Here is a 13,174-nt window from a genome sequence, read left to right on the forward strand (position 1 = left end):
TCTTCCCGAAGATGAAGATCCAACTCAACCCCCGAAAATGCCTTCTTCCCGAAGATGAAGATCCGGCTCAACCCCCGAAAATGCCCTCTTCCCGAAGATGAAGATCCGGCTCAATCCCCGAAAATGCCTTCTTCCCGAAGATGAAGATCCGGCTGAACCCCCGAAAATGCCCTCTTCCCGAAGATGAAGATCCGGCTCAACCCCCGAAAATGCCCTCTTCCCGAAGATGAAGATCCGGCTCAACCCCTGAAAATGCCCTCTTCCCGAAGATGAAGATCCGGCTCAACCCCCGAAAATGCCCTCTTCCCGAAGATGAAGATCCGGCTCAACCCCCGAAAATGCCCTCTTCCCGAAGATGAAGATCCGGCTCAACCCCCGAAAATGCCCTCTTCCCGAAGATGAAGATCCGGCTCAACACCCGAAAGTGCCCTCTTCCCGAAAATGAAGATCCGGCTCAACCCCCGAAAATGCCCTCTTCCCGAAGATGAAGATCCGGCTCAACCCCCGAAAATGCCCTCTTCCCGAAGATGAAGATCCGGCTCAACCCCCGAAAATGCCCTCTTCCCGAAGATGAAGATCCGGCTCAACCCCCGAAAATGCCCTCTTCCCGAAGATGAAGATCCGGCTCAACCCCCGAAAATGCCCTCTTCCCGAAGATGAAGATCCGGCTCAACCCCCGAAAATGCCCTCTTCCCGAAGATGAAGATCCGGCTCAACACCCGAAAATGCCCTCTTCCCGAAGATGAAGATCCGGCTCAACCCCCGAAAATGCCCTCTTCCCGAAGATGAAGATCGGGCTGAAGGGTCGCTGTTTGGAGAACATGGCAGGGATCCAGCGATTTGCCCGGTTTCATGCAGAATCTCACGTTTGCCCCTTGTTCTTTCTTGCTCTCCATGATGAGACTGCAGACCCGATAACGCACGCGGTCAGAAGAGCACCAGTGGCACAGCTCCCGATGTACACAGGACCATGTCTTTTGGCACACTGACTTATGAAGGTCGGTGCTCCCTGTGACTGTGTGTGCAGCCTTGTGCTGCCATCTGTTTGTGTGTTACAAAACTAGTCTCCAATCTTTTTGATCCCGCCTATAGAATGTAGTATGTGGAGGGAGAGGGGTTCACATTCTCCGGGGGGACACCTTAGACAGGATCACATTTCTGGCCCCCTGTTCTTGTGTATGTCGCCCTGTGTCATATATGTTGATGTGTATGTCCCGTCCATATCATGTATGTAGATGTGTATGTCCCCCTGTATCATATATGTTGACATGTATGGCTCCCCTATATAATGTATGTAGATGTGTATTTCCCCCCTATACTATGTATGTAGATGTGTAAGCCCCCCATATCATGTATGTAGATGTGTAATCCCCCCCATATCATGTATGTAGATGTGTATGTCCCCCCATATCATGTATGTAGATGTGTATTCCCCCTATATCATGTATGTAGATGTGTATTCCCCCCTATATCATGTATGTAGATGTGTATTCCCCCCTATATCATGTATGTAGATGTGTATTCCCCCCTATATCATGTATGTAGATGTGTATTCCCCCCATATCATGTATGTAGATGTGTATTCCCCCTATATCATGTATGTAGATGTGTATTCCCCCCCTATACTATGTATGTAGATGTGTAAGCCCCCCATATCATGTATGTAGATGTGTAATCCCCCCCATATCATGTATGTAGATGTGTATGTCCCCCCATATCATGTATGTAGATGTGTATTCCCCCTATATCATGTATGTAGATGTGTATTCCCCCCTATATCATGTATGTAGATGTGTATTCCCCCCTATATCATGTATGTAGATGTGTATTCCCCCCTATATCATGTATGTAGATGTGTATGTCCCCCCATATCATGTATGTAGATGTGTATTCCCCCTATATCATGTATGTAGATGTGTATTCCCCCCTATATCATGTATGTAGATGTGTATGTTCCCCCTATATCATGTATGTAGATGTGTATTCCCCCTATATCATGTATGTAGATGTGTATTCCCCCCTATATCATGTATGTAGATGTGTATTCCCCCCTATATCATGTATGTAGATATGTATGTCCCCCCTATATCATGTATGTAGATGTGTATTCCCCCTATATCATGTATGTAGATGTGTATTCCCCCTATATCATGTATGTAGATGTGTATTCCCCCTATATCATGTATGTAGATGTGTATTCCCCCCTATATCATGTATGTAGATGTGTATGTCCCCCCATATCATGTATGTAGATGTGTATTCCCCCTATATCATGTATGTAGATGTGTATTCCCCCCTATATCATGTATGTAGATGTGTATGTTCCCCCATATCATGTATGTAGATGTGTATGTCCCCCCATATCATGTATGTAGATGTGTATTCCCCCTATATCATGTATGTAGATGTGTATTCCCCCCTATATCATGTATGTAGATGTGTATTCCCCCCTATATCATGTATGTAGATGTGTATGTCCCCCCATATCATGTATGTAGATGTGTATTCCCCCTATATCATGTATGTAGATGTGTATTCCCCCTATATCATGTATGTAGATGTGCATGTCTCCATATATCGTGTATGTAGATGTGTATATTTCTCCATATCGTGTATGTAGATGTGCATGTCTCCATATATCATGTATGTAGATGTGTATTCTGCCCTATATCATGTATGTAGATGTGCATGTCTCCATATATCATGTATGCAGATGTGTATTCTCCCCCATATCATGTATGTAGATGTGTATTCTGCCCTATATCATGTATGTAGATGTGCATGTCTCCATATATCGTGTATGTAGATGTGTATATTTCTCCATATCATGTATGTAGATGTGCATGTCTCCCTATATCATGTATGCAGATGTGTATTCTCCCCCATATCATGTATGTAGTTGTGTATTCTCCCCTATATCATGTATGTACTGTAGATGTGTATGTCCCCCCTATATCATGTATGTAGATGTGGACAGAGAGGGGTTCACAATCTTTGGGGGACATCTTGAACAGGATCATGTGTGGCCCCTGGTTCCTGCGTGTAGAGGGGGATGGGGGTCCATGCCATGCCAGTTTGGTCATTATGGCCATCTTGTTTGGTAAGCTTTGGTGTCATGCGAGCTCCGCCAAGCTTCGGGGTCCCCCCCATTCATGCACTGGACCTCCTCCAGTCATATCTCTGCCTTGGCAGTGGCGGTGTCAATCTTGCGGGAGGCCGGGCCCAGTTCCACTTTACAGACACGCTGAGCGAAGTTCAGGGAGCAGACGGTCTCCCCGATGTTCTCCTCCAGGGGGGACACCTGACAAGAGACAGACAATGAGAACCCATCTCCTGCCCTAGGACAGGTGGAGGAGCTGCTGTACAGGACGTCAGGTGTGTGACTACAAATGTTCCCCCATGAATCACGAATTCCAGGAGGAGCCCCCTTGTTCCTCTTCAGTCCTATGAGGACTTGGTTACTTCATCTGATAAGGGTCAAACTTCTAGGGGCCCCCACCCAGGAGGAGCCCCTCATTGTATGACAGGAGAATGGTCTATCCTTGACTTTGTATCCTGTACAGCTGCTCCACCCAACACTGACCTCTGTACATCCCAGCATGCAGACACCATGGCACACGCTATAGACTCCCAGCATGCATTAGTATTTGTGTGTGTAGTTGCCATTCCCAACATGCAGTGGTGCAGCTTTCTCTACTCCCAGCATGCACTGGTGCAGCAGTCTTGCCCCCAGTGGTGCCAACCTGGACCATCATGACGGTCTTGTTCCCTTTGCCCAGAGAGTCTTGCAGCAGGTAGGTGAGTTTGGAGTTGCGGAATGGGATGTGGGACTGCTTGGCTCTCAAGGCCTGAATCACCTCACCCAGGGCCAGCAGGGACTTATTTATATTCTGGGCCTCCTTCAGCCTCTCACCCTCTGCCCCGGACTTGCACACCCGCTCCGAGCCGGCCAGGTCCACCAAATTCAGCTTTCCTGAAGAGAAGGACACAGCTAATGTGCCGAGTATGGTAATCCTTCATACTACTGCTGGTACAAGGAGGACAAACATACTACATGACAAGTGTTAGGTTCCTGGAGTATGGTCCTTAACCTCAGTATCGGCCAATGAGTGCTATATACCTGTAGAACCTGTCCATAGTCTCGGTGAGGAGTATCACCTGTAGAACCTGTCCATAGACTCGGTGAGGAGTATCACCTGTAGAACCTGTCCATAGTCTCAGTAAGGAGTATCACCTGTAGAACCTGTCCATAGTCTCGGTAAGGAGTATCACCTGTAGAACCTGTCCATAGTCTCGGTAAGGAGTAGATCCTGTCCATAGTCTCGGTGAGGGGTATCACCTGTAGAACCTGTCCATAGTCTCGGTGAGGGGTATCACCTGTAGAACCTGTCCATAGACTCGGTGAGGAGTATCACCTGTAGAACCTGTCCATAGTCTCGGTGAGGGGTATCACCTGTAGAACCTGTCCATAGACTCGGTGAGGAGTATCTCCTGTAGAACCTGTCCATAGACTCGGTGAGGAGTATCACCTGTAGAACCTGTCCATAGTCTCGGTGAGGGGTATCACCTGTAGAACCTGTCCATAGTCTCGGTGAGGGGTATCACCTGTAGAACCTGTCCATAGTCTCGGTGAGGGGTATCACCTGTAGATCCTGTCCATAGTCTCGGTGAGGAGTATCACCTGTAGAACCTGTCCATAGTCTCGGTGAGGAGTATCACCTGTAGATCCTGTCCATAGTCTCAGTAAGGAGTATCACCTGTAGAACCTGTCCATAGTCTCGGTAAGGATTAGATCCTGTCCATAGTCTCGGTAAGGAGTATCACCTGTAGAACCTGTCCATAGACTCGGTGAGGAGTATCACCTGTAGAACCTGTCCATAGTCTCGGTGAGGAGTATCACCTGTAGAACCTGTCCATAGACTCGGTGAGGAGTATCACCTGTAGAACCTGTCCATAGTCTCGGTGAGGAGTATCACCTGTAGAACCTGTCCATAGTCTCGGTGAGGAGTATCACCTGTAGAACCTGTCCATAGTCTGTAGAACCTGTCCATAGTCTCGGTGAGGAGTATCACCTGTAGAACCTGTCCATAGTCTCGGTGAGGAGTATCACCTGTAGAACCTGTCCATAGTCTCGGTGAGGAGTATCTCCTGTAGAACCTGTCCATAGTCTCGGTGAGGAGTATCACCTGTAGAACCTGTCCATAGTCTCGGTGAGGAGTATCACCTGTAGAACCTGTCCATAGTCTCGGTGAGGAGTATCACCTGTAGAACCTGTCCATAGTCTCGGTGAGGAGTATCACCTGTAGAACCTGTCCATAGTCTCGGTGAGGAGTATCACCTGTAGAACCTGTCCATAGTCTCGGTGAGGAGTATCACCTGTAGAACCTGTCCATAGACTCGGTGAGGAGTATCACCTGTAGAACCTGTCCATAGTCTCGGTGAGGAGTATCACCTGTAGAACCTGTCCATAGTCTCGGTGAGGAGTATCTCCTGTAGAACCTGTCCATAGTCTCGGTGAGGAGTATCACCTGTAGAACCTGTCCATAGTCTCGGTGAGGAGTATCACTTACCTGTAGAACCTGTCCATAGTCTCGGTGAGGAGTATCTCCTGTAGAACCTGTCCATAGTCTCGGTGAGGAGTATCTCCTGTAGAACCTGTCCATAGTCTCGGTGAGGAGTATCACCTGTAGAACCTGTCCATAGTCTCGGTGAGGAGTATCACTTACCTGTAGAACCTGTCCATAGTCTCGGTGAGGAGTATCTCCTGTAGAACCTGTCCATAGTCTCGGTGAGGAGTATCTCCTGTACAACCTGTCCATAGTCTCGGTGAGGAGTATCATTTACCTGTAGAACCTGTCCATAGTCTCGGTGAGGAGTATCACTTACCTGTAGAACCTGTCCATAGTCTCGGTGAGGAGTATCACTTACCTGTAGAACCTGTCCATAGTCTCGGTGAGGAGTATCACCTGTAGAACCTGTCCATAGTCTCGGTGAGGAGTATCACTTACCTGTAGAACCTGTCCATAGTCTCGGTGAGGAGTATCACCTGTAGAACCTGTCCATAGTCTCGGTGAGGAGTATCTCCTGTACAACCTGTCCATAGTCTCGGTGAGGAGTATCTCCTGTAGAACCTGTCCATAGTCTCGGTGAGGAGTATCTCCTGTAGAACCTGTCCATAGTCTCGGTGAGGAGTATCACTTACCTGTAGAACCTGTCCATAGTCTCGGTGAGGAGTATCACTTACCTGTAGAACCTGTCCATACTCTTGGTGAGGAGTATCTCCTGTAGAACCTGTCCATAGTCTCGGTGAGGAGTATCTCCTGTACAACCTGTCCATAGTCTCGGTGAGGAGTATCTCCTGTAGAACCTGTCCATAGTCTCGGTGAGGAGTATCACTTACCTGTAGAACCTGTCCATAGTCTCGGTGAGGAGTATCTCCTGTAGAACCTGTCCATAGTCTCGGTGAGGAGTATCACTTACCTGTAGTACCTGTCCCTAGACTCAGTGAGGAGGATTGCATACCTGTCTCTGGATTTGGTGAAGAGTACTGTGTACCTTATTACTTGTCCCGAGATTGAGTGAGAAGTATTACTGTACCTGTCTCTGGATTTGGAAAAGAGTATTACATATCTGTAGTACCTGTCCCAGGACACAGTGAGGAGGACTGCATGCCTGTCTCTGGATTTGGTGAAGAGTACTGTGTACCTGTAGTACCTTTCCCAGGACTCAGTGAGGTGTTTTACATACCTGTAGTAATGGCCCCAGAGCTGAATTCTCGGCCAGTGATGGTGATGGTCAGTAGGGCGTGGGAGCGAGAACTGTGCTCATTCATGTTGGTGCAGAATGTGGCTCGGTTGCGCCTCCCTAGGGCCAGGAGCTGAGGAAATGGTCACATATTAGTCTCCTGGCAGCTGCCATCTTGTGCTTTGACCTCTTGGAGGTGATAGTAACACTGGTATGGCTGACTATTGTCTCCGAGGGCAGAGGATGAAACGGATTGAGGATTATTTATCAATCCGGGGATCTTTTATACCTTTTTAATGTGGCGAAAACTCTTGACCTCCATACTGGTCAGGCCTGGCACATGAAGCTGACCGCTGCCATCTGGGTTGAGCTTGATGTCCAGCTTGTCCTGAGGGTCCCGGGAGAGAAGGTCTCTGCAGAAGAAGACATTGCCAGACTGTTAGAAGTAATGTCTACATTCTCTGTGTGCAAGCATTGACAGGAGATATACATCATGGATCTCAGCTCATAACGTGAAATCCAGAGATCTTTACCTGGGGGGGACACAAAGGTTCACCAACCTTCCCCAGAATCCAGAGATCATTATCGGGAATGGACACAAAGGTTCACCAACCTTCCCCAGAATCCAGAGATCATTATCGGGAATGGACACAAAGGTTCACCATCCTTCCCCAGAATCCAGAGATCATTATCGGGAATGGAATGGACACAAAGGTTCACCAACCTTCCCCAGAATCCAGAGATCATTATCGGGAATGGAATGGACACAAAGGTTCACCAACCTTCCCCAGAATCCAGAAATCATTATCGGGAATGGACACAAAGGTTCACCATCCTTCCCCAGAATCCAGAGATCATTATCGGGAATGGACACAAAGAATCACCATCCTTCCCCAGAATCCAGAGATCATTATCGGGAATGGACATAAAGGTTCACCATCCTTCCCCAGAATCCAGAGATCATTATCGGGAATGGAATTGACACAAAGGTTCACCAACCTTCCCCAGAATCCAGAGATCATTATCGGGAATGGACACAAAGGTTCACCAACCTTCCCCAGAATCCAGAGATCATTATCCGGAATGGACACAAAGGTTCACCAACCTTCCCCAGAATCCAGAGATCATTATCGGGAATGGAATGGACACAAAGTTTCACCAACCTTCCCCAGAATCCAGAGATCATTATCGGGAATGGAATGGACATAAAGGTTCACCAACCTTCCCCAGAGTCCAGAAATCATTATCGGGAATGGAATTGACACAAAGGTTCACCATCCTTCCCCAGAATCCAGAGATCATTATCGGGAATGGAATGGACACAAAGGTTCACCAACCTTCCCCAGAGTCCAGAGATCATTATCGGGAATGGAATTGACACAAAGGTTCACCATCCTTCCCCAGAATCCAGAGATCATTATCGGGAATGGAATGGACACAAAGGTTCACCAACCTTCCCCAGAATCCAGAGATCATTATCCGGAATGGAATGGACACAAAGGTTCACCAACCTTCCCCAGAATCCAGAGATCATTATCGGGAATGGACACAAAGGTTCACCAACCTTCCCCAGAATCCAGAGATCATTATCGGGAATGGAATGGACATAAAGGTTCACCAACCTTCCCCAGAATCCAGAGATCATTATCGGGAATGGAATGGACACAAAGGTTCACCAACCTTCCCCAGAATCCAGAGATCATTATCGGGAATGGACACAAAGGTTCACCAACCTTCCCCAGAATCCAGAGATCATTATCGGGAATGGAATGGACATAAAGGTTCACCAACCTTCCCCAGAATCCAGAGATCATTATCGGGAATGGAATGGACATAAAGGTTCACCAACCTTCCCCAGAATCCAGAGATCATTATCCGGAATGGAATGGACATAAAGGTTCACCATCCTTCCCCAGAATCCAGAGATCATTATCGGGAATGGAAAGGACACAAAGGTTCACCAACCTTCCCCAGAATCCAGAGATCATTATCGGGAATGGACACAAAGGTTCACCATCCTTCCCCAGAATCCAGAGATCATTATTATCGGGAATGGAATGGACACAAAGTTTCACCAACCTTCCCCAGAATCCAGAGATCATTATCGGGAATGGAATGGACATAAAGGTTCACCAACCTTCCCCAGAATCCAGAGATCATTATCGGGAATGGAATTGACACAAAGGTTCACCAACCTTCCCCAGAGTCCAGAGATCATTATCGGGAATGGAATTGACACAAAGGTTCACCAACCTTCCCCAGAATCCAGAGATCATTGTCGGGAATGGAATGGACATAAAGGTTCACCATCCTTCCCCAGAATCCAGAGATCATTATCGGGAATGGAATGGACACAAAGGTTCACCAACCTTCCCCAGAATCCAGAGATCATTATCCGGAATGGAATGGACACAAAGGTTCACCATCCTTCCCCAGAATCCAGAGATCATTATCGGGAATGGACACAAAGGTTCACCATCCTTCCCCAGAATCCAGAGATCATTATTGGGAATGGACATAAAGGTTCACCATCCTTCCCCAGAATCCAGAGATCATTATCGGGAATGGAATGGACACAAAGGTTCACCAACCTTCCCCAGAATCCAGAGATCATTATCCAGAATGGAATGGACACAAAGGTTCACCAACCTTCCCCAGAATCCAGAGATCATTATCGGGAATGGAATGGACACAAAGTTTCACCAACCTTCCCCAGAATCCAGAGATTCTTGTCGGGAATGGAATGGACATAAAGGTTCTCCAACCTTCCACAGAATCCAGAGATCATTATCAGGAATGGACACAAAGGTTCACCAACCTTCCCCAGAATCCAGAGATCATTATCAGGAATGGAATGGACACAAAGTTTCACCAACCTTCCCCAGAATCCAGAGATCATTGTCGGGAATGGAATTGACACAAAGTTTCACCAACCTTCCCCAGAATCCAGAGATCATTATCGGGAATGGAATGGACATAAATGTTCTCTAACCTTCCCCAGAATCCAGAGATCATTATCGGGAATGGAATTGACACAAAGGTTCACCAACCTTCCCCAGAGTCCAGAGATCATTATCGGGAATGGAATGGACATAAAGGTTTACCAACCTTCCCCAGAGTCCAGAGATCATTATCGGGAATGGAATTGACACAAAGGTTCACCAACCTTCCCCAGAATCCAGAGATCATTATCGGGAATGGAATGGACATAAAGGTTCACCATCCTTCCCCAGAATCCAGAGATCATTATCGGGAATGGAATGGACATAAAGGTTCACCATCCTTCCCCAGAATCCAGAGATCATTATCGGGAATGGACACAAAGGTTCACCATCCTTCCCCAGAATCCAGAGATCATTATCGGGAATGGACACAAAGGTTCACCATCCTTCCCCAGAATCCAGAGATCATTATCGGGAATGGAATGGACATAAAGGTTCACCAACCTTCCCCAGAATCCAGAGATCATTATCGGGAATGGAATGGACATAAAGGTTCACCATCCTTCCCCAGAATCCAGAGATCATTATCGGGAATGGACACAAAGGTTCACCATCCTTCCCCAGAATCCAGAGATCATTATCGGGAATGGACACAAAGGTTCACCATCCTTCCCCAGAATCCAGAGATCATTATCGGGAATGGAATGGACATAAAGGTTCACCATCCTTCCCCAGAATCCAGAGATCATTATCGGGAATGGACACAAAGGTTCACCAACCTTCCCCAGAATCCAGAGATCATTATCAGGAATGGAATGGACACAAAGTTTCACCAACCTTCCCCAGAGTCCAGAGATCATTATCGGGAATGGAATTGACACAAAGGTTCACCAACCTTCCCCAGAATCCAGAGATCATTGTCGGGAATGGAATGGACATAAAGGTTCACCAACCTTCGCCAGAGTCCAGAGATTCTTGTCGGGAATGGAATGGACATAAAGGTTCTCCAACCTTCCACAGAATCCAGAGATCATTATCAGGAATGGACACAAAGGTTCACCAACCTTCCCCAGAATCCAGAGATCATTATCGGGAATGGAATGGACACAAAGGTTCACCAACCTTCCCCAGAATCCAGAGATCATTATCGGGAATGGAATTGACACAAAGGTTCACCAACCTTCCCCAGAATCCAGAGATCATTATCGGGAATGGAATGGACACAAAGGTTCACCAACCTTCCCCAGAATCCAGAGATCATTATCGGGAATGGAATGGACATAAAGGTTTACCAACCTTCCCCAGAGTCCAGAGATCATTATCGGGAATGGAATGGACACAAAGGTTCACCAACCTTCCCCAGAGTCCAGAGATCATTGTCGGGAATGGAATGGACATAAAGGTTCACCATCCTTCCCCAGAATCCAGAGATCATTATCGGGAATGGACACAAAGGTTCACCATCCTTCCCCAGAATCCAGAGATCATTATCGGGAATGGACACAAAGGTTCACCATCCTTCCCCAGAATCCAGAGATCATTATCGGGAATGGAATGGACATAAAGGTTCACCATCCTTCCCCAGAATCCAGAGATCATTATCGGGAATGGACACAAAGGTTCACCAACCTTTCCCAGAATCCAGAGATCATTATCAGGAATGGAATAGACACAAAGTTTCACCAACCTTCCCCAGAGTCCAGAGATCATTATCGGGAATGGAATGGACACAAAGTTTCACCAACCTTCCCCAGAGTCCAGAGATCATTATCGGGAATGGAATGGACACAAAGGTTCACCAACCTTCCCCAGAATCCAGAGATCATTATCCGGAATGGACACAAAGTTTCACCAACCTTCCCCAGAGTCCAGAGATCATTATCGGGAATGGAATGGACACAAAGTTTCACCAACCTTCCCCAGAGTCCAGAGATCATTATCGGGAATGGAATTGACACAAAGGTTCACCAACCTTCCCCAGAATCCAGAGATCATTGTCGGGAATGGAATGGACATAAAGGTTCACCAACCTTCGCCAGAGTCCAGAGATCCTTGTCGGGATTGGAATGGACATAAAGGTTTGTCAACCCTCCCCAGAGTCCGGAGATGGTTTTCTGGGATACAGTAAACATGAATGTTTGCTGACCTTCACAAGAGTCTGAACATCGTTATCCAGGATGGAATGGACTTGAAGGTTCCCTGACCTTCCCCAGAGTCTGGAGATCATAATCCAGGGAAGAATGGACATGGAGATACACTGACTTTCCTCAACCTGTTGTTGGAGTCCAGAGATTGTTATCCCCTGTGGAAAGGACGTGAATCTTCACCGGCTTTCTACAACCTATCTGTGGAGTCCAGAGATTGTTAACCAGGGGAGGAATGGACATGAACTTTCACCAAACTTCCCCAACCTATCTGTGGATTCTGGAGATTGTTATCTGGAGTAGAAATAGAGGGTTCATCAACCTTCTTAATAGGAAGATCGTTATGTAGTGTGGAATGGAGATGAAGGTTCACTGACCTTACCAAATCTATCTGTAAAGTCAACAGATCATTATCCAGTGTGGATTGGACCTGAAGGTTCACCTTTCCTCCTCAACCTACCTATGGCATCCAGAGATTGCTTTTCAAGGTGGAATGGATATAAACATTTATTGGGTGGCACAGTGGCTTAGTGGTTAGCATGTTTGCCTTGCAGTAAAATGGGTCATGGGTTTGATTCCTGACCATGGCGCCTCCTGCATGAAGTTTGCATGTTCTCCCTGTGCTTGCGTCGGTTTCCTCCGGGTGCTCCGGTTTCCTCCCACACTCCAAAGACATGCTGGTAGGTTAATGGGATCCTCTCTAAAAATTGGCCCTAATATGTGTATGTATGAATGTGAGTTAGGGACCTTAGATTGTACGCTCCTCGGGGGCGGGGACTGATGTGAATGTACAATATATATGTAAAGTGCTGCGTAAAATTGACAGCGCTATAGAAGTACCTGAAATAAATAAACTGACCTTCTCCAAAGTCTAAAGATCATTATACAGGGGGTGGAATGGACATGAAGGGTCACCAACCTTTCCTAATATACACTGAGGAACAGAAGTATTGAACCCCCTGCGATTCTGCAAGTTCCCCCACTTCTCCATCATGGAGGGTCTGACATTCACATTGCAGGGGATTCCCACTCTGAGGACAGAATTCAGGAGATCACATTGCAGGGGATTCCCACTCTGAGGACAGAATTCAGGAGATCACATTGCAGGGGATTCCCACTCTGAGGACAGAATTCAGGAGATCACATTGCAGGGGATTCCCACTCTGAGGACAGAATTCAGGAGATCACATTGTATGATTTGTAAAGAATGTATTTGTCTCGCACGGCTGAACAGAAGGATTTGAACCCCTGAGAAGCAGGAAGAATTCTGGCTCTCAAAGACCTGTTACTGCGCCTTTATAAAGTCCCCCTCTACTCCACTCATTCATCTCACTTAGTAGCACC

At 47.0% G+C, this 13,174-nt stretch overlaps 2 protein-coding genes across 2 annotated transcripts in view; both read right to left on the bottom strand.

Annotated features, from left to right (window-relative positions):
• Positions 1-2,967: 2,967 nt before the first annotated feature.
• The window catches only part of LOC149428396 (kinesin-like protein KIFC3), a 55,638-nt gene continuing 45,431 nt past the window's right edge, over positions 2,968-13,174 (bottom strand). Inside the window, 4 exon segments of the mRNA XM_089667466.1 lie at positions 2,968-3,301; positions 3,744-3,973; positions 6,748-6,877; positions 7,034-7,157. Of these exon segments, the coding sequence (XP_089523592.1) occupies positions 3,173-3,301; positions 3,744-3,973; positions 6,748-6,877; positions 7,034-7,157 (613 nt within the window). The 3' untranslated portion in view covers positions 2,968-3,172.
• On the bottom strand, positions 4,499-6,207 carry LOC149428397 (uncharacterized). The gene is made up of 2 exons (XM_089667464.1): positions 5,929-6,207; positions 4,499-5,802 (listed from the first exon to the last, which is right to left on the bottom strand). The coding sequence occupies exons 1-2, from the start codon at positions 6,099-6,101 to the stop codon at positions 5,373-5,375; spliced, it is 603 nt and encodes a 200-aa protein (XP_089523590.1). The 5' UTR covers positions 6,102-6,207; the 3' UTR covers positions 4,499-5,372.

Source organism: Staurois parvus, unplaced genomic scaffold, assembly GCF_062004578.1.
Source record: "Staurois parvus isolate SC_StPar_1 unplaced genomic scaffold, SC_StPar_1.0 ptg003265l, whole genome shotgun sequence".
Classification (NCBI taxonomy): Eukaryota; Metazoa; Chordata; class Amphibia; order Anura; family Ranidae; genus Staurois; species Staurois parvus.